Source organism: Electrophorus electricus, chromosome 3 (assembly GCF_013358815.1).
Source record: "Electrophorus electricus isolate fEleEle1 chromosome 3, fEleEle1.pri, whole genome shotgun sequence".
NCBI lineage: Eukaryota > Metazoa > Chordata > Actinopteri > Gymnotiformes > Gymnotidae > Electrophorus > Electrophorus electricus.
Genome location: NC_049537.1, coordinates 23,040,846 through 23,063,022, shown reverse-complemented (window position 1 = coordinate 23,063,022; position 22,177 = coordinate 23,040,846). Strand labels below are relative to the sequence as shown.

Here is a 22,177-nt window from a genome sequence, read left to right as displayed (position 1 = left end):
GTTAAATATACAAAATGGAATTTCCGATTGAAATTTGAAAATAAGATATCATCATAGCAGGTATGAGCTGTTATAAAGTGACAGAATAGGGAAACGGGCTACAATAAGTAACACAAACTACACAAACAGGCTAAGAAACACAAATGTGTTTCATCACTAACATTTACTTTCTATTTACTTTCAGTAAAGTTATTTCTGTTACTACACTGTGATCAGCCACATGATCTGTCATGTGATTAGTGCTATAGTAATATACAAAACTAGGATATAGGCCTCTTTTAAGGAGCTGGCTACACCACACTGGGAGGCTGCGAGCTGTTCTTGCTATAGGTTTTCACATAGGCATTATAGCACCTCTAACAAATAGGTTCTGATAATAATCAGCCCTGGTCTCAATTCATTCAAATCTGAACAGAGAGCAATTTCCGTTTCAACCAGCATTTGATTAATTCTCTCTGCTAATGGCATCTGACCACCCCCACATCGCACGATGCTTGGCTCCAACAGGACACTGAGTTGCAGGATTATCGAGCAGAGGGGACCATTAAGGAAGAAAGAAAGAAAGAAGAATGTACCACTGTGAGCAAAGAAAGGCTCAGAGTGTATTCTAGGGTTTAAGACCCCCCAAATGAAATAGGTCCCTCATTAAAACCAGCATGGGGGTCCCTCATTGGCTTAAAAGTGCAGCTGATTCAGCCTTATCTGTCTGACCATGCTCTGAAAGTTGAAATAACAGCTTTTAGCATTATCAGGGCCATTACCTGAGTATATTATTACATACTATGAAGTGTTGTTTGCACTGAAGACTTTCTGAGTTGCTTGACTTTTTAAATTAGCTTTTAAACTTTTGAGGTAAGCAGTTAAAATTATTTTGATAAGAACATTTGCCAAAAGAAAAGACATGCTGTAATAAGAAAAAGGAGCAACCATGATTTTTAATTGTGCAGGATGCAGTTCAGTTAACTGTATGTGAACTGTATTTTTGTACTTGGCAGCTTCTGTGTATGGTACGTATTTCACGAAGCAGAATTTCTCACTCAGCGAAATAACATAAACCCATAGTTTGTACAATAGTTTGTGTGTGTGTGTGTCTGTACTCAGTGGACCTAGTGGACACTTCTGATATAATACATCACTGTGATTTGTGTTTGTTTTGAAAAGGAGATTGACAGAAAGCAGGATAGCGAGAGAGAGAGAGAGAGAGAGACCTGTGTATTTTAGCACCATCTAGTGTGCATTTACAACATCACATAACGCCAATTATGGTACTTTTGAGATTACAGTTCACTCTCTCTAAAAATGTGAATTTGCACCTGTGTCTTCACAAATACTGAACAAAATATTGTTTCATATGCTTGGAAACTCCCTAGCATCCTCCTTATTTGCCTGTTTAGCACACCTGAGAGTAATATCACCTTCACCTGGCTTGAGGTTGGGACCTTTAGTGAAGCCCCCTCTCTGCCAGTTTGGGCTCACTTCCTCCTCAAAACTCTGTGACCTACATAGAGTGATGCCAACCCCCTTTTGCAGCTGCTTTGGTACCACTGTGACATGGCTGGCATTCAGAGAAGGTGGAACAAGCCAAGGTCATAAATCACCACGCCTCAGCACTTTTCTTTATGATCCTCTGATTTATTGGTCTAGGTCCTCCTAGCCCTGGTGGCAAGTGCTGACTCTTGACGTAAGTGGGACAGAGGGGCCTGAGAAATTTGCTCAGGGACGGACATCCCCCTTGCCACCATGGCAGAAATTGCGGAGCCAATTTGCTTGCACACCACTGCACTTGGGGATGACGGATTCTGATTGTCCGGCACACGGCCCATGGTAGTCTGAGATGCATGAGTCTGGTTCAAGCACAGCAAATTGTTGTTTTTAGCATTTTACTCTAGAGTGAAGACAAATGAAAATATTTGACATGAGTGTCAAAAGGGATAAATAAAAGGGACATCTTGGGCAAAGAGTTTGTGTGTGCATCTGTGCGGGGTAGTGGGTGTGAGTGTGTGTTTATTAGAGCACATAAGAGCACATCAGAGAGTAGAAATGTAATAGGAAGAGTGAGCTGTATGTACACATGGAGTTCATGAACAAGCATTTCCAAGGTGTGCAAGGTTTTCATGTTTCTCGTCACATTTCAGCAAGCCCTCGGTATAGGACATTTCCTGAAATTTAACCACCACTCTTGTAGAAACTAATTTGCTGTGTAAGTGATCTAATGTATCTACCACCTACACACACACAGATGAATTAGTACTGAGGTCATGTGCCACTCCTTAGTGTTGAGAGCTCTCCCCATGAGGGGCTGAAGGGTGAGAGGAAGTACAGGACAGGAAGAGTGTCTCGTAATGAGAGCACACCACAAACCCTGACTCTACACATCATTGCACCACAGGAAAGCTCTTCTGAAGTCACCCTTTGAGCTCTGTATCAGCCTAGACTGCGTATTTCAGCATGTTTGCATCAGAACACTGAAGCTGTTTTTAAGAGGGTTGTGAAACTGTTAAGGTTACATTCTTATACATGATTTACCATTTGGTAGCCTTGCTAAATGAAACAGTAAACAGCACACGCTCAGCCAGTGTCACATAATATATGTCTTTATTTGGAATAAAACATTTTAAAACATGGAGTACCATTTTTCACTTAAAATTATTGGTGTCAGAATTTTTGCTGCCACTGTTTTTAGTACTTAATGTAGCCCTGCCTCACAAGGATAATAAATAAAGTTTATAATAATAAGAAGACATTAAGAAAGAGCTTGGACATTCCGTTCAAGCAGAAACATTCTGTATATCGAATGTGGTTTACCTGATTCTAAATCAGATCACACGGATAAAATTGGCCAGAGACCCAGTTGTTTAGTATCGTTGTCATGTTGGAAGGCATCCGGGGTTATGACCACACTGCACTGATAGTTAGAAATATACATGATGTTGTTGATCTTACCAATGGTTTCCATGATCATTTGCACCAAAACAGCCCTAAAACATCATAAATGTTCTCTATCATTGTGTTCAAGATTACTGTAGGCAAGACCAAAACCAAGACCAAGGCCAAGACCAACAAGGTGGACATCAAGAGAAGCATGCCATTGCATCACATTTTTTTTCAGTGGCATTTCATAACTAGACATGAATTATGCTAAATAAATTTTAATTTTATTACTAGTTTAAATATTATGTGGTCTTGTCTAGTCTCAGGAAGGCATTTCAAGTTTCCAGTGTTTTAAGACTTGTCAAGACTTACTAAAAATTCATGTGTGACATGAAAAGACAAGATGAGCCTCAACACTAGCAGCCACTACCATATTTTCTTTGCATGCTTTCATCTTCTGACACCAAAAAGTGTCCCTCATATTTTACTACCATGATATTTTACTACAATGCTAAACTAAAGTGAATTGAATTTTCAGTCAAATATCAAATAGTTCACAATTACAAAGCATGCAATGGATGCGATTTTGTAAATTCAATATATTTGATCAGAAATTCAACACAATGATATAACAATAAAGTATGCTAATAGATGATGTATTAATGTGGTCTTATCTCTGCTGATTAACATCTGGTTAAAGTTCTTCTGGCATTTGTAATCAGTTTATTTTATATTATTAATAATGTAGAATTTGATGCAAAATGTTTTCAAATAGCCAGCTGCATACTCATACTCATACTAACTGCTGCTTCAGAGGATTGGCAGCTGTCATGTCCCACTCTTGTGATTCTCCTCCTCCTCTGCAGAGATTTATGTCACTAGTCTCTTGAACTGTCTTTCTTACCTGGTTTGAATATTGCTTCATTAGAACAAGTATTTAAGATCAGTATCCTGGTAAGTTCTGTGCGAAGTCTTGCTGTTTTCTTTATCATAGTTCTCAGTGTGTTTTGTTCTTGTGTTTCTGGTTCTCTTCTCTGCCTGGTGTGTTGAAGTTTGTGAATGGATTTTACCCTTTTTTACTTGTTTGCCTGCATTATTTAGTGTTTTGAACCTGTCTGGACCTGATTATTCTTGTGATTCTTTTTTTTTTCTTTTTTTTTTTCAGTACAAGCTTGCACGTGGATTCTTGTCTCCCGGTGTCATTACAGAACACTTCAGTTGTTCACATTAGTACTATAAGCATTTTTGATGCAGTTGAGTTATGTGCTGTTTAATTAGTGCAACTTTTTTGTTCTTCTCAAGGCTGTTAATATAGCTCTTCTTGTACTCTGTAGAGCACACATGTTGAATTAGAAATGAATTGTAAGATTTGGATTTGACTCTGGCCTGATGTGTATCTGTGTTTAGAGTACACAAGAACTGCCACCACATATCCATTTATAAGGTCCCAAGCCACTCCCTATTGTTTTGCTAGGTACAGACTCTGCTTCTTCCAGTTTGCATATGTGATGATCACCAAACAAATGTTTGTTTTTTTTCTCTGCACTCTGAGGAAGTCAGGCTTATGTCATTTGGCTAACAAGATCAGTCAGAACAGAGCAATTACCCTCTAATGTCCATAAAGCAGGAAATCATCCTAATGCTTGTTAATTCTTCCAGGGATCTAATGGTGTTCTGGAGAGCCCACGCAGCCTGGACACAGAATGTTTTGTCATAAGATGGCATCTAGCCAGGTATGCTGATCATCTTATTGACTATAATCCTGTGACAAAATGACTTTTTGGTTAAATGATCTTCCGTGGATCTCTACTATTGGACAGAATACTTCTGTTTACATTATGTGACTGTGATTTGTGAAATGTATTAAAATTCCTTATGTTGTGTTTTTTAGATTTTTAACAGTCTCACTAACCTCAGCAGTTGCCAAATGCACTGGTAGTGAGAAACTGCTCTTAAGAGCTGAATTATGTGATGGTTTTGGCCCTTTACTTTAAATGCAGACACTTATTGGACAAATCAAGTTGTAACATTCAGTTAGCATCTCTTAACATCTCTTTGGCTCCTTTGACATGAGGTCAAAGTGAGTTATTGTACAGTGTGCATTTGAAGATCTTTAGCATCACCTAGTGGATGACAAATAAATTTGCAGAAAAATACCAGGAAAAAAGTGCAAAAGCCCAGTTGGTGAAGATATCAGACCAGGTGGCCATTGTATAAAGGTCTTAGTTCTTGATGGACAAACTTGGTTAAACAATAGACTATTGTTAAAAAACAAATTACTTATGATTTTTATGAGTTCTTATGACTGTAGTAGAAGGCTCATGCCTACCTTCCCATTCACTGTCCTGGAAACTGAACATAAAAACACATTTTGTCTCAGACCATGTGCTGTAACAGGTCATCATTAGCAAATATGCTGAGGTGTTTAGACTGTCTTAAAAGAGAGATGGAACAATGTATTAAATAACTAAATAGTTTTTTAATCAAAATATTGCTAGCTATGTTACCTTCATAGTGTTCTATCCATAGCAGAGTATTTAAATAAAATAAATACCTAGCATGTAAATGCTTTGTAATGCACATGGTTTTGTCTAGAAACCAGCAGGACTTTGTTATCTACTACAACCTGAGTAACTTGATGTGCTCATGGGAGTAACACAGTTTTAACTCTAACTCTAAGATGAATACAATGCAGATTATATCTTCTGTGATTGTACAGTGAACAATAACTATAATGTATTATAATCAAGCAACAGGTAATTTCTCTCTAGAAAGAATCTGATGATATCAGCTGGTTTCATGAAATAGGATAACAATTCAAATAATTTGTAACCTGATGTATATGCATTTTGGAGTAACACTATACAACATTCAATTCTTTGATTTCTTAATCAGTAAATGCAGTTGGGTGTCTTTTTAAACAGTTTAAACTGTTGAAAGGGAAACTCCTCCGTTGACAGCCAGGAATTTTCAAACACCTTTTATTGGTTGGCTGAGGGTGGAGAAGGGGAGGGACTTTTTGCCAGAGTTCACAATTGCTCTGTGAAAACCTGCTCATTTCACTGGAACACAGCTAAGCCAAGACCCACCCACCCAGTTCTTCTCCCCAGCTGATTGCAAGCAGACATTTTCTTAAGGGAACAGCACGTTGCAGTGAATAAATAGACAGATAGGGGCATTAAGGAATGAAGAACAGTTCAGTTCCAGGAACTCCACACCCACAACTGAAAACCTCTCTGATTGGCTGAAAGAGAGCCAAACACTGAGCTGACCCATTTGTTCCACGCAAGCAGTTGAGACTTGCCAGTTTTGATGTGGATTTTGTTTTGGCTTTAATTTCTCTGCGCCTCCCTGGGCCTGAACTGATTTTTTTATTTATTTTTTATTTTTTTTAACTTCCCCAGGCTGCCCGGAGCAAGCTGGTATGCTGTGGAAAAAGCAGGGATAAGAGTGCAGGGATAAGACAAGGGCCAGAGGAGGAGACCACTGTGTAGGAGCAGAAGAGTGGTCTGGAAGGAACTCTCTACATACGAGTCAACTTTATGGCTATATTCAGCTCTGAAGGACGTTAAGGGGGCTCTGTGTATGTGCTTAAAAAGGTTGTTCTGTAACTTTGGGGTGCATGTTAAGTCTTGCACTACTTCATTGCACTATTACTTGCACTACTAATCTTGCACTACTACCTTGCTTTAGCTTTCTTTTCTTTTCCTTCTTAAAATTGCATCTTAAAGCTTAAATCTCTTTACCTTTCTAAAAATAAAAGCATGTTGCCTTTCTCACTTCGTTTTGTCTTCTCATTTCATTCTGCCTGTCCTCTTCTAAAAAAAATCTGTAAACTGTCTTTTTCTCCCTAGCCAGACATGTTTCCATCCACTGTCCTGAAAGTGGGACATGGAGTGCGTAGATACTGGGATGGTCCACGAGCCATTGCAACTGTCATCTCAGGCAACAAGACCTCACAGTGAGTTGGAGCAAGCCCTGAAGACTTCTGAATTCTGTAAGGATGGCATGATCAAACTTCATGCCATCTCTGTACCTGCAGACAGGTGAGGGAGCAGCTGAAAAAGGAGGTGGCAGAAATGAAGAGTCAGCTTCCTGGCTTTAGACCAGGCCTGGTGGTGCTACAGGTCAGTCTGTCCTTGTCTTTATTTTGTTGTTGTTGTTGTTGTTGTTGTTGTTTGTAAAGATGAGGAGAATTGTTTCATTATCCCTGTCCTCTTCTGCAAACCTGATCCATTTTTCCTTCTCTATTCTTTCCCCCTGTTCTGTGTACCAGATGGCCTCTTGGTAATGTTCCATTCTCTTTTCCTTCATCACTCTTGAGTCATTTCTTTCTTCTTTTGACTTCATATGGTATTTTAACAAACATGATCTATGATGTTAGCCAGTGTGAAATGAAATAGGTCATTGTAAGTTCATACTGCAGTTCATCTGCCTGTGACTCCATTGTGACCCACAATAACCCTTGGCTGTGGGCAACTGTGTTTCTTCTCTTATAGGTTTCCTTTCCTAGAAAATAATAGGATTTGCCCTGTTACACATTTCTTCATGAAGACAGAATGAATGTACTAATTTATTTGCAATTATCCAAATGTATTTAAATGTATGTGCTTATTACAGTAAAATCTTAGAGTGGCATTTATTGTTTTATGGATTTACATTATTATTTTTAACATTATAGATTTATATTCTTTCATTCATGCATTTGTATAGGTTGGAGACAGAGAAGACTCGAACCTCTACATTAGTATGAAGCTAAAGGCAGCAGCTCAGGTAGGTTGAGAATCAACTTGATCTTAAATGCGGTAATGTTCTTTCTTCCTCTCTCACTGTCTATCTGCCTTTTCTCAGATTGGACTTAATGCCAAACACATTAGGCTTCCTAAAACGGCCACAGAAGATGAGGTATGTAAGATGTGGACAGGCTCTGGTTCACACTTGGCAGCAATAGACTTGTTTGTTGTCCAACCTTTTAGAGGTATGCACTACACCTGTGAGTAACCCTAGCCAGGTATCTGTGACAGAGCACCCCAGGAGTGGAAAGTGTCATGTTTTCTAACAATGATAATGGCATTATGATTTCATGATTGCTAATACAATGCTGACCGGTTTCTTCAGGTTCTGCGAAATATAGCAGCAGTTAATGAGAATCCTGAAGCCCATGGTCTCATTGTCCAGTTACCTCTGGATTCTGTCCATCCCATAGACACAGAGAAAGTGACCAATGCCGTGACTCCTGAGAAGGATGTGGATGGGTGAGAGATGATCTGCATTTCTATAGAAAACCATGTTACTAAAAAGCATTGCTTCTTTGGAAGCTATGAGATCTGATTGGACAGCTGCAGAGGTCAGTCTGAGCCTCCCCGTTTAGGTCAGGGAGAAAAGCACATAAGCTCTTACCAGGTATTGCAGCAGTTCACAAACAGTGTTGAGATCTGGACTAGACCCCAGATCAGTCAAAAACAGCTGAGACATGTCACACACCCTCCAACCTGCAGTGCACCTGGGCTCCAGGCCTGCGAGTCTAATTTCTTTGCTTTTGGCCTAATGACCACTCTTATGTGCGTTATGTGTCATCCAATATCACTTTTATTCTTCGTCTAATAGCATTAAAGATAAAAGTTTTGTCATGGGACATTAATCCCAGACAACATCTATCACAACTGAAGGTAAAAGATGTTTCAGGCCACCCAGCAGGAATGTTGGTTTAATCTGTTTCTCCTTCTACGGGGTGTATGGATGGCCAGAGTGCCTGTGGTTTCAATTTCTTTCAAATTGTCAGAGCTACAGGTGTCTGAGGAGGGAGAGTGGCTGAGGTGGAGTGTAAATATTGCCCCTGGCTGTAAGTGTTTTCATTTCACTTGAACAGATGCTTCAGACTTCTCAGGGAGAGAGTAGCCAGAGAGATCTTATTTTCCACAGTGTTTTCCTGGTTCTCTAGATAAAAGAAACGTGCCAACTGTGTGGCTAAACTATTTTGCAGCTGATGATGTTAATTCCAAGAATGCTGGAAGTCATTCTTCATAGTTTATAAGTTTTCTTGAATTATTTTCACTCCATGAACTGGATTGTAAACATGTACAAATAGCTTGTGGCTTTATGTTGAATTGATGTCATGCCTTGGTCTGTGTTGGTGGTTGTTTACATATATCCATGCCCTCTCTTGAACAAACAAAACAAAAATACATTGTATTCATGTACTATGCAGAATGTGTAAAGGCTTTTTTGTTATATTTTTGATAGATATATTGGTAACACTTTATTTTGAGTGGTCTTTTATAGATGATTAATAAACTCTCAACATGGTATCTGTAACATTGTCATGAATGAATCAGAGGAGAGTTTGGATATGATCACAGTCAAGTTTACCAACAAGAGGAACATTTCAAGGCTCAGACACCAGTGATCAGACTTCAAACCAATCCAACTAACCTCAATCTCAGTCCAAAACTTAATCTTAACCCTAATCCTAATCCTAACCTCAACCTTAATCTCAACCCAAAATCTAATCCTAACCCTCACCATGACCCTAACCCTGACCCAAAATCCAGTAAAATCCAGTTAATAAATGTTAACAGCATGTCTATAACTTGCCTTGTATACTTTGTTAAGTATGATAAAATAGGTTGTATTATACATGTTGCATGTTCAGTGACTTCTAAGATTAACATCTACAGATATGAACATGGACATTCTAAATAAAGTGAAAAACAACTGTAAGATTGATTATAATCAGATTATAAAGGAATCTAATTTATACAGTTTATTATTTATAAATTTAAATCTCAGTGAATCACTGAAAGACCTCGTGAATACTGCAAGACCGAGTGTTTATTTAATCAAAAAAGGACCACTCATAATAGTGTCACTGATATAATACAGTGATCACCTTTACACTCATCGGTAATCATATTGCTTGGACAGCCTGAGCAGTGTAAACGCAGGGAGACTGGCTCGAGGAGACCTGCAGGACTGCTTCATCCCCTGCACCCCCAATGGCTGCATGAAGCTCATCAGGCAGACTGGTGAGGCCCAGTCAGGCAAATCGAGCCCCCCCATACCTCACCACTCCAAGCAGGAGAAAAACTGAACCTGCAGACATGACTGTGACACACTCTCCACAGTCTCAGCTCACTTTAGAAACTGCAGAACGGAGGTATAGCATAGTATATAAGGTATTTCCCGTTCTTCTGCGTAATGGAGAAATCATTTAGACTTAATAAAAAGGCATTTTTATGCAATGCTTGGATGTTGTTTTTGTGGGTGCCACCATCTTTCTTGGGGAGTTTAGTTAGACATTCAGTTGTTACTGAATTTAATGTAAGAGTTTTAGAATAGAGTTCAGAATAGAGTTCAGAAATGTTGTGAAGTGGCTTTGTTGATACTGCGTGCAGGTGTGTCTGTGGCTGGCAGGAATGCGGTTGTGATTGGCCGCAGTAAGATTGTCGGAGCACCCATGCATGATCTCCTCCTGTGGAACCATGCCACCGTGACCTGCTGCCACTCCAAGACTCCAGACCTGGCAGCACATGTGATGCCTCCTCTCCCACCTCCTTTTTCTTTCCTCTTCTCTCACACACGCATGTTGATGAATGCTCCTTAACCCCGTAGCCTATATATTACAGCAGGAAAGATGTCACATACTATGATCATTTAAATCTTAAAATAATTATTCCTCCCACCTGGAAACTCCAGAATACAAATAAGCTCTGTAATATAAAGACTAGGCATTAATGCATTATTCTTGATGCTAGGTGCAAAATTATATTGCATGCATTCCTTCACGTTTGTATGAATGAAATTAACGGAAATGCTATAGAGAATATCTATATGTATTGTCTTTGCAGGTGGGCGGGGCGGACATCCTTGTAGTGGGTGCTGGCAAGGCAGAGATGGTGAAAGGCGATTGGATAAAAGAGGGTGCAGTGGTCATTGACTGTGGCATTAATTACATTCCAGGTGCCTTTTTTGCTTCAGGGCTTGTTTTTGAACATTAGGTGCCTAATGGAGTCTGTTTAGTCCTGCACCCACAGACTGGCTAGGACAGGGCCATCACTTGAGTGAAACTAAAAAAATAAATTGATATAGTATTATAAGTTAAGGTAAAGCGTTCAAAAATGCACCTTAGTATGAACTGCTTACACAGTGTGATAAACCTTCCTGTTAAATTTGAACTGTTCTAGCACAAAACTTTAAGTAAAGGTTATATGTAATGTGATGTTTCCTCAATTATGAGGAAATTTACTTGACAGACTTTTTTTTTTTTTTTTTTTTTGTGACAGACTGTACTTAATTTTACTTTATTTCAGTTGACTCAAACTTTATAAACTCAGCTAAGTAATTAGCCCCCAATATAGTGGAGTAAAATGTACTGGAGTAAAATAGTAAAATGTCTTTTAAGTACGTAAAACATTTTCAAAATAAGTCTCAGCCATACTACTTAACAACACAACTTCAGTGCAATAGTAGCCTACATATACTTTATTATTTCCTACCCCTGTGGGCAGACAGCAGCAGGCCTGGGGGAAAACGGGTGGTGGGGGATGTTCACTACCCATCGGCTAAAGAGCGGGCCAAGTACATTACCCCTGTCCCTGGAGGAGTGGGGCCCATGACTGTAGCCATGCTGATGGAGGTATCAGACCATGGATGCTCTTACACCAGCACTTAGACGTGTGCTAGTGCAAAATGGTGGCATTTTACCTCAGTAGATAAGTCATTTTTGCAGTCTATATGAAAGACAGCGTTTATCAGCCAAATGTTTTTGTAGTTAGAAAGAATAGGAAAGTCACTGTGGCTCAATTTAATTGCTTCACAAAAGGCCGAACAATGAGTCATTTTCCCTATGGCTCCTCAATAAAAGCCTTGTAATCTACTCACTTCAAAATGTTGAGAATGCATCCAGTCCTGTTATTGATAGAATACACATACCTTTCACTTTAGCTCTCTATGACACTACTGTAAAAACGATGGGTTGTTATTACTGATATCTCTGTCAGTCCAATGATTTATGAATAGGGCATCCATTATATAAAGACTTATCCCCATCTTATTATAAATAATACCTTCCTTCAACAGAATACAGTTAAGAGCGCTCAGCGATTTCTACAGAACTATAGGCCTGGGAATTGGAGCATATCCTACAAAAGGGTGAAATCACAGAAACCTCAGCCAAGGTAAACTTACATGCAATATTACAATATTCAAAGAGGACCATGCAAATATATTCAAAATTCAAAGAGGACCATCTAGCACATAGAACAGAAATATGTAATTAGCAGAGCAGTTCATGAATTCCAATAAACAGCATTGCTTATTTGTTTCTCATGCATGTAATCACACAAATGTGCCTTCAAACAGTATTGATATCTTAAACTCTACTCCTGGCCTGTGGAATTCTACAGTGATGCCCAAATATCTCACTCATGCCCTGGAAAACCAATTGGCCAGCTTGCCAAAGAAGTGGGCCTGTTCCCAAAGGAGGTGGAGCCATATGGCGCAAGCAGGGCCAAGGTGAGACTGGATGTCCTCAACCGTCTGAACAAACAGCCTGATGGGAAATATGTGGTGGTCACTGGGTAAGGCTCATCTTCAAACCTCACATTATGCATAATTAATAGCAAGCATCATATAATCAAAGTCATGCAGTTTTTTTGGAGCAACGAATGTAGCAGTTCTTTTAAACTGATCTTAATCAATACCCATAAATTATCATGAAAATTACAATGAGAGATTTGTGAAGTTTATTTTATGTATATCAAATGTAGTTCTAGCCATTTATTTGTGAACTTAGCATTTTTACAAAAGTTTATCTGAAACCAAATCTGAAGCCATCCTTTTATATTTCCCTAGGGATCTCACCTAGCAGGCATTTTTGTCATTTATGGTTCTCAAAATGTCAAAAAAAAAAAAAAAAAAAGATATCGCAGAACACACCAGGATGATTGTTTTTAACCTTGTACTTGTGCAACACAAATTCCACACTGAATTTCCATAACTATATTCTTTCTTGCTTTATGTGATCAGGATTACACCCACTCCACTGGGTGAGGGCCACAGCACCGTTGTGCTCGGGTTGGCACAGGCTTTAGGGGCTCACTTGAACGTCAGTGCTTTTGCCTGTGTGGGACAACCCTCTCCACCATCCAGCTTTGGTAGCAGAGGTGAGGATGTTACATTCTCAAAGTTAGAGAAAAAAGTACTGTGCCTGATATTAGTGTTCTTTGCACATTTATGTGGGAACTGTTGCATAAATGATTAAGCCAACATGTGAAAATAAACACATGCTCACTAGACTATGCAGAGCTGTAGAAGTTCATTACATTTAATTATGCATAAGTGATCTGCACATGTTTTTGACACAATCAAAATAATTGTTTGTATATAGGTGGTGCTGTTGGAGGTGGCTATTCTCAGATCATACCCATAGAAGAGGTATGTTGTTCTAAGCCCCTGGGTCTTAGTATAACAGGTACATACAGTTTCTTACAGTCATATTCACATTTGTGTCAACACCCTGTCCACTTTTTCAAAACACTTAACACATTCACCATATCAGTAGACTACGTGAACTAAGCGGTCCATACCGTTGCGTTGCAAAGCATTCAATAACCACTTCTTCGAGCATTCATGAATACTTCTCTCTGTACTACATCAAATTTTGCAGACATTTACATAATCTATTCAAAACAGTTAGCTTTCAGTTCAAAACAAAAATCTGATCATTGTGGATGGAAATATTTTGCATTTTGACAGACAAATGAAAATATACACTTGAAATAGGTAAACCAGATTATACTGATTTTAGCAGAAAGTTTGTTCAGTTTTTTTTTTTTCTTTGCAGCCTCATTACCATTGGTACACATGTACATACTGGCATTGAAATGTACATGTATGTAAGAAAAAATATAGATGAGGTTGTAACTGAAGAGATTTTACTGCAGTACATGTACTGATGAAACACCGGGCTGGCATGTCAGTTAACGACATAAACAGGTGTTTATTTGCTTGTGCCTTGTTAACATATATACAAAAGTGGCCATCTTTGGATTAGCCTTTGCAGTCTTTAGCTTTGGTGAGTAAAATGGGTGTAGACGGAGGCAGAGATGGGGACAGAGGCAGAGGCAGAGGCAGAGACAGAGACAGAGATAGAGACAGAGGCAGAGACAGAAGATGTTTCCTTTTCTGCATGGAGATGGAAAGTTTATGACCACAACCCACATGACCAGATGTCACTTCTAGATGCAATGGCTACTGGGTGTATGGACATAACAGTGAAATACATCCAGGGCTGGATAAGGCACTCAAAAGGATTTTTTCCTAGGTGTATGGCAAGAGATAACATTCAGTGTGATGCTGATGAAAATCTATGGCCAGAATGGATGGAAAAGGCCGGCGGTACACTGATAACCAGATTGCCAGATTGTGTGATGTGATCATTACTATATATAGTGAAAATATTGATTTTGCATTACAGTATTGTTATTGATTATATATATTTTTATTTTCTGAACTACAGTATATTGCACTGTGAGAACAAATTATAAAATACAATAAACACCCCAAAGAATTCTGTGGCTTTTTAAATTTTATTTATCATTTATTGTTTTGCATTATAAAGTAAATATTGTATTCCAGGTTCCTGAGAAAGTAAAACATTCATTAATTTATAATTTACTGTAAATTTACTGTAACGCACTCAGTCATGACATCTATTGTAAGAAGTAAGCCAACAGGTCAAAGGTTTCTTTATCCAGATCGAAATATTTGTGGATGTAAAAATAGAAGAAAGGGAAACGCATAGTATATGTATTTTGCAATCTTACAACTTGTTTGTGTTTTGAAGTTCATTGCACACTGAGGGACAAAGCAGTCTTGTGGGAGAAAGCATGTTATAGTCATGTTATAGTTATGGCAGCATGAGTCACTTTTGCATGAAATATGAAGTGGTGGAATTTGCCCCAAATGTTAACTGATGTGCTGAGGTCTGTGTTTCAAAAGCATACTGTGTGAAGAGCTTTGAAGAACTGTGAACTCATTCTTCACTATATTGTTTGCATTACTTGCCTTATCAGCTTCTCCTCTGCATGATTTCTAGGTCATTCTTCAGCCCTTAGGAGACACTCATGCTGTTTCTACAGCCAGCAGCTTGGTATTAGACACCATCTCAGCATACTCCCACTACCAGAGCAAATACTCTGAGAAGGTTAGATGGACACTATGTTTTGTTTTGTTTTGGGTTTTTTTTTTTGTGTGTGTGTGTGTGTGTGTGTGTGTGTGTGTGTGTGTGTGTGTGTGTGTGTGTGTGTTTTGAGTGTGTCTGTGCACGTGTATGTATGTGTATTTATGTTTATTCTGAAAATGTCCTTGTCTGGCAGGTTTTATATGACCTCTTGGTGCCACCTGTGGGTCATCGGACCTTCTCACCTTCTCAGCTTAAGAGGCTGCAGGTATGAGAAGCATGTTTTTAGCACTAATCTACACAAAATAAATAACAATGTCTCTGTTATGAAGTTATGGACATGGACACCCAAAGCTGAGTCTGTATTCATTCTGTTTTAAACTGAAGGTTATTAAATGTCACATTGCTGATATGATTCTTAATAAATAGCATTTGTTCATTTATTCATTAAGTTTCAAAGAATATGTTTTCAAAGTTATGTCAAAAAAGTCACAGAGGGCTTTGTGACCTCTTTGCAGAAACTTGACATTGTGAAATCTGATCCCTCAACCCTGACACAGGAAGAGATTAGACGTTTTGTTCAATTGGACATTAACCTGAAAACCAAGATGGTGTGTGTCAGCAATGAAGTACTGGAGCACTTTTATTGTGTCATTTATTACTATGTTGCCTACTTTTGTCCAAATTCCTTCCATATACTTATTACTTATATAGTATTTCTAGTAGTGCTGATTGTGTTGAGAGGCTTTATTTGAAAAGAGTGTTAGTTATGTAATAGTGAATGTCTGTGGGCTGCAGGATCGTGCCTTTCTGGAGAATGAGATCATGGCTGTGCTGTCTCTGAGCACCAGTCCACGAGACCTGCAGCATAGGTTGGCCAAGATGGTGGTGGCTGCCAGCCAATCAGGAGAGCTGGTCACCACTGAGGACCTGGTGAGTGCAAGCTCAAAGCCAATGTCAAGCTTGTCTGTCCATGAGTGAGAATGCACAGGCATGTTTTTCTAAGTATGGTTTACGTGAGAGAGAGAAAGAGGAAGGAAGAGTAAGAAGGAGAGAGACAGCTCTAAAGTTTTCCTGTCTGGTCATTACAGGGTGTGAGTGCTGTCTTGGCACTGCTGCTGAACAATGCCCTGAAGCCATGCCTGATGCAGACTTTGGAAGTATGATACAATTCTTTTCACAAAGTTATGATATAGAATCATCATGATTTTAAAAGAGTAATGGATTGCTCAGAGCTTTCACAGCATCCACATGTGGCTTGATATCTTAAAACGTTTCTGCCTCTAAAGGATTATATGTATATATCCATATCCTTGCATATATGTTGCATCAGTATTCAACCTCTTGGGAAGGTTTGCAGTATTGCCAAATGACTCATGCAGATATTTGTCAAATGCTGAATAAAAATATCAGTGGAGTTCATGTTAGTAAATAATCTTGAATAAATATTTGTCCACCTATATTGAAATATGGGGGTATTTTAGGGTCCTGCTATTACTTGATGCCAATTTAGCTCTGTTGCACGGAAATTGCTAAGTGAATGTTATTTTAATCAATGGAAATACAAAGAAGGATTTAGATATATAGGATGAGTATAGAGTAGTCAGTGAGTGGCTGGCATGAACATTTTAAGCAATAACAAGTAGTATCAGGTTTATACAGTATGCGGTTGTATGGTAGCTATTGTGGAGAGTTTTCAGGTATCACTTGAAGTTTAATTATTACATAATTCAAAGAAGTTTATTTAAACAGAGAATGAATTTTATTTAGATTTGCCTGATCTCTCACTCTCTCTCTCTCTCTCTCTCTCTCTCTCTCTCTCTCACTCACACACACACACATACACACACACACACACACTCTCTCTCTCTCTCTCTCTCTCTCTCTCTCTCTCTCTCTCTCTCTCTCAGGGGACCCCAGCATTTGTTCACATAGCCCATGACAGCCCTTCTGTCATGGCAGATAAAATAGCTCTAAAATTGGTGGGCTCACAAGGCTTTGTGGGTGAGGCATACTCAGTCATTCTCTTTCTATCAGTTAGTAGCAATTGATTTATATTAATCATTATTTTTCAGGTTTGTAATCATAAAATATCAGCAAATAAGAAAGTAAAATGGAAATCAGACACTGACTCATTTATTGGTTTGGTTGTTTGTAAGACATTAAAATCTAAAACTTTCTGATAACAGTAAAATATTTTTTACTATTTTATTTCGATGATATGCTTGTAAACAAATGAAAATATGTTGGAATATAAGTAGACCAATTACAATATTTATTAACTGTGCTCCACCTCCACCACACCCCCGCCCTCCCCAATCCCCAGTCTCTGACACTGCTCATGGGGCTGATGTTGGCATGGAGAGGTTCTTCAACATCACATGCCGCTCCTCTGGGCTACAGCCCGACGTGGTGGTGCTAGTTGTCACTGTCAGAGCGCTCAAGATGCACGGGGGTGGCCCACGGGTGAGTCCAGCCCCACCAGGCAACTACAGCCTGTCCCAGCTCTTGCAGAGGTGTGATGTTCCACTGCTTCTTAGCTAATGGTAGAATCCTTGCATGTGTGTGTAATAAAATAACCTAGCTATTCCAATCCCCCACCTGCTAGAAAATCACATGTAGATCCAGTAATAATGTACATTTTACAATTTGCCATGTGTCTTCTGGGCTTTATGGCTCTGTGAGAGTGCTTTATAGATGGACAAGATTGTGAGTGAAATCATTGTGTTTTTGTTCACAGATCAGAGCAGGGTTTCCTTTGCCCCTACAGTATTTACAAGAGGTAAGGTGTCTATCCAATCAATCCAGTGACAGTTTTTTGCTTCTTGTTTTATTGCCATGTGTGTATGCATATATGTGTGTCTTTTTGTGTAATTGTTATTGGTTTATTCATTGCAATTAGAGATGTTCTAATCCAGTAGCTTTTGGAATTCTTAGTTTCAGAAAGCCCAATATTCATAATAAAGTCTTTGTGTCAATGGTGTGTAAGGTGATGGTTCACAGTGGTGAGTGGTGTGAAATAATGCCTTCACTCCATCCTGTAGAACCTGGAACTGCTGCTGAAAGGTTGCTCTCATCTGAAGAAACAGGTGGATAATGCCATGTCAAATGGTTTGCCAGTGGTAGTGGCTGTAAACGTCTTCAGGTTAGGCACATTTTAGCCTATCTCCCTCTCTCTCTCTCTCTCACACACACACACACACACACACACACACGAAAACCAGAAAACCAAACACATGCATGTATGCACGTGTGTGTGTGTGTGTGTGTGTGTGTGTGTGTGTGTGTGTGTGTGTGTGCAAGTGTCTAGTTCATAAATATGACTGCAATATCTATACCATTAAAAGTTTTTTACAGCTTACATTTATTTTATATGGTTAAATATTAATGCTTGCAGAAGTGGCAGAAAACTCATGAAAAACTTAAGTGACTGTGAACTCTGACCTGTTCTTATTTAATTCTGGCCATAGCTCTGACACCGAAGCTGAGCTTGAACTGGTGTGTAACCAGGCAAGGCAGACTGGTGTGTTTGATGCAGTGAAATGCACAAACTGGTCTCATGGGGGCGCCGGAGCACTGGCTCTGGCACAGAGTGTTCAGAAAGCAGCTGAGATGCGAAGGCCATTTCACTTCCTCTATGATCTGCAGGTAAAGTGAATGCAACCAGTAGAATCTTTAAAAAAAAATTAAATATATAATGCAACAGTGTCATATCCAGGTAGACCTTTTTGTACAATTGCTAAAAAAGCACAACCTTGAATTTCAGTTTTAAGTAGAGCGTTGGAACATAGCTGTGCACTTGGATGTACAGAGGGCATTCTGCATTTAGTTTGTTTCCCACTGAGGAGTCTTTAAAGGTCATGTCATTTTTTGGATGCTAAGCACTCAACTAATGACCAGTAATGGAAAAGAAGCATTTAGGTAATTATTCATCTTTTGAACCAGATTACTTTTACCCATAAATGACTAGCAAAGCCTCATGGTGTGTCCCTCAGAGAGCAAGAGAAATTAGCACTTCTTATACAGAGCCGTTTCATTATCACTCTATATTTACATCATGCACATACATTTCATAGACAAGGCCTAAATATAACCAGCAGGAAAATTGTTCACTACATAGATAAACTGCAGCAGTCACAGAACCCAATACCATAAGATAGATTTCTTACAGAATCTGAGAGGAATGTTGTCTTATAGATGCCAGTCATTGATAAGATTAAAAAAGTGGCCCAGAGCATGTATGGTGCTAAGGATGTGGAGTTCTCTCCAAAAGCCAAAGAGAAGCTGGAACTTTACATCAAACAAGTGAGTCTACATCAGTATGGTTATAACAGACACTCTACAGCATTTTCTTAGACTATGGGAAAGTTGGGGTTGGGGGGGTTGGGATAATGGCATTGGTATGCACTAACATGCATTTACATATATCTTTTATTACATTTCTTATTGTTTTGATTAAGGGTTTTGGTAGTTTCCCAGTGTGTATAGCCAAGACCCACCTATCCTTGAGTAATGATCCAGAGTTGAAAGGGGTGCCCGTGGACTTTACGCTACCAATTACAGACGTCAATGCCAACGTGGGTGCCAACTTTCTCTGCCTTCTGGCAGACATGGTGAGCTTTCTGCCTTCTGCTGTACTCTTTACCTGTGGATAGAGCTGCCAACCTCTCCAGTCAAAACTAATAGGATCCTTAACATTAATGTCACTGTTTGATTGTGACCCATTACAAAATATATTTTTGTTATATTTTAGTTTTTTCAGAATTACCATTATTAGAAAGTTGACTATTTACTTTATTTAAGGCATATAGTTTTAAAATTGCTATTTGATATTAATGTTTTGCTATTTTGGTTGCATGACTAATTACAATAGAAACTATGACCTTAGCTAGATGTTCTTGCAATAGCTTTCACAACAGTGGGATATATCTGAAACAAGCAAGGAAAATTCAGCACTAATTCAATAAGACAGGCAGTATTTTTGCACTTCTCATGAAAACCTTAACATATAGACACTGGAGCCACATGATAGGAGTGTGGATCAGCTGCAGTTAGCCAGGCATTTGGTGGGATGAGTCAGTTGTGGTGATGAGGCTGAGAGAATCTGACTCTGACTGGTCACACATGGAGTGGATATTTTTATCCTGACGTGTTGCTAGGTTGCAAGTCTGTGCAGAGCTTGAGCACCTCAATAAGAGCTGCGATTGGTCCAAGTGACCTTCATCCATTTCTGATCACACTTTTGTATATTTGTTTTTACTGCCACATATGCACACATACCTCAGTAGTTAAGATGGCATAGTAAGAAAAATGTACCAGATTATGTTATTGATTTAAGGTTGATGATTATTTTATTCTGCTATGGTTATTTATAGCTCTAAATATAAAGACTCCATTTGCCCGTTTCTTCTTACTAAATTACAATTTTTATGTGAACAATATAACAGGAAAAGGACTGCCCTGAAGATCCTGTGTGGCCATGGTTGAGGGACAACAACGACCTCTACAGTAACAGCCAATAGCTGTGCTGTATTAGGCAAGTTGGCAGGTGTTACTAAAGATAATTATGCAATAATCAAACAGTATGGTGATAAAGAATGGTTTGTCCCATTCAGTAGAAAAATTACTCCAGATCCTGAGGGTTTCTGGCAACCAACCACAGTTCCAACACGGTGGGTGGATTCTTAATATGGCTGGTAAATGGAATGGAACATATATTGGAACACCTATGACCCCTCTATACATACCCTACAACTGATTCAATGTGTATAGGCTAAAGGAGAGAGAAAGTGTAAATGTGTTCATCATGGCTGGGAATATATTTCATGTATCTCTTTCCATAACTGAAACATGCATGCGGTTTGTATTCAGAAAGCTGCTTCAGAGCCAATTGTCAGTATCACACATAAGGAAGCTCCTCTACAAACAGTCCCATTGTTTCTCCTGAAACATGCATGTCAATAACTGACTCTCTGTGTTATCCAGCCAGTCAGTCACTATACCATCTGATGCTCTGAGCATGAATAGTTCATTAATATTGCCATAAAGTGAGTAGAGGAGCTCAGTGGATGTCTTACTGGGGTTAGGATCACAAATAAAAGGATCACAAATGCTATTTTGTGTTATTGCACAGTGTGACTGTGTTATTAGTGATGTGATTCCATGAGATTTTTAGCATTACATATTAAGTATTTTTACTTGTGAACTTTAGCACCTATCTTTTCTATGCACAAGAGCTGAACTAAGCACTTTACAGAAGTTTATTTATACAAAACTCATCTTCAGATTTTTTGACTTAAGCTTACTTTCTACAAAGTCCAGTATTCCATCACAGTGACACTGAAAGCAAAACATCATTTCACAGTTATTATTCATTTTTTTCTTGCAGTTTAAGATGTGATCTAGCAGTGTTGAATCTGCTTCATTTAGTCTGAAGATGAACTATGTGTTATAGTTTTTAAGGTTATAGCTTTAAATAAGTTCAGTGAACACAAATACACTTCTTTTCTTATTACCAGATATTGAGTTTTACATGTGAACATGCAAAGCAGTCACGGTTGTTTGCACTGTGCTCATTTGGAAAACTATGACAAACTATGACTTGCATGATTTTTCTTAACATTCTATTTTGCATCTGGCATTCTCCTGTAAGGTTCCACCTGAACTGGGTTTCTTATCTCCATTATCTGAGCTTACATGACATTACCATGTAACCCTCCATTAAGTAACTGAGGTTGCTATAGCTACAAAGCAAATGGCATGTCTGTACAATTACATTTGTGTACTTTTCTCCTAATATAATTAATTGGTTGTTTACATACCAAACATTTAGATTAAATACTGTATATTATTTAGTGGTTTACAAAAAGATTAATGTTTACTTTTTTTCTAAGCAAATATCATGTCTGTGTCCTCTGACATGTTTTAATAACTTTTGATTAATGTGTTATCTGGACACTTTTGTGTTTATTTAATAAAGTGGCTGTTTTGTGGAGAGAATTTTTTCCTGGTTCCATCTTTCATTCTGGCATTTATTCTGAAATGTAATTTTCCTTCGGGGGAGAGAAAACACTTTTGGCTCTAGATATCATCTAATATTGACAGAGCATAGAGATTTCCTCATGC

At 38.7% G+C, this 22,177-nt stretch overlaps 1 protein-coding gene across 8 annotated transcripts; it reads left to right on the top strand.

Moving 5' to 3' along the window:
* The first annotated feature begins 6,135 nt into the window (after window positions 1-6,135).
* On the top strand, window positions 6,136-22,051 carry mthfd1a (methylenetetrahydrofolate dehydrogenase (NADP+ dependent) 1a, methenyltetrahydrofolate cyclohydrolase, formyltetrahydrofolate synthetase). 8 transcript variants are annotated; one of them, XM_035524302.1, is made up of 28 exons: window positions 6,136-6,454; window positions 6,726-6,832; window positions 6,914-6,998; window positions 7,585-7,644; window positions 7,723-7,776; window positions 7,990-8,126; window positions 9,796-9,896; window positions 10,266-10,402; window positions 10,719-10,830; window positions 11,379-11,506; window positions 11,950-12,047; window positions 12,276-12,449; window positions 12,898-13,034; window positions 13,259-13,305; window positions 14,969-15,076; window positions 15,249-15,320; window positions 15,571-15,681; window positions 15,851-15,985; window positions 16,144-16,212; window positions 16,963-17,056; window positions 17,379-17,518; window positions 17,793-17,834; window positions 18,097-18,197; window positions 18,523-18,700; window positions 19,250-19,357; window positions 19,513-19,665; window positions 20,500-20,588; window positions 20,668-22,051. In XM_035524302.1, exons 2-27 carry the CDS (start codon window positions 6,732-6,734, stop codon window positions 20,572-20,574), a joined length of 2,757 nt encoding a protein of 918 aa, XP_035380195.1. In that variant the 5' UTR covers window positions 6,136-6,454; window positions 6,726-6,731; the 3' UTR covers window positions 20,575-20,588; window positions 20,668-22,051. The 8 variants fall into 8 exon arrangements, with proteins under 8 accessions (XP_035380195.1, XP_035380192.1, XP_035380194.1 ...); XM_035524299.1 differs by having other exon boundaries at window positions 20,500-22,051; XM_035524301.1 differs by having other exon boundaries at window positions 6,136-6,470; window positions 6,730-6,832; window positions 20,500-22,051.
* Window positions 22,052-22,177: the final 126 nt, after the last annotated feature.

Excerpts from the sequence above, each read along its gene's own strand:
- mthfd1a (XM_035524302.1), top strand. The coding sequence starts at position 6,732 with ATGTTTCCATCCACTGTCCTGAAAGTGGGACATGGAGTGCGTAGATAC. Across the intron at positions 12,048-12,275 it reads TCACAGAAACCTCAGCCAAG|TGATGCCCAAATATCTCACT; the intron begins GTAAACTTACAT and ends GGAATTCTACAG. Across the intron at positions 19,358-19,512 it reads TGGAACTTTACATCAAACAA|GGTTTTGGTAGTTTCCCAGT; the intron begins GTGAGTCTACAT and ends GTTTTGATTAAG.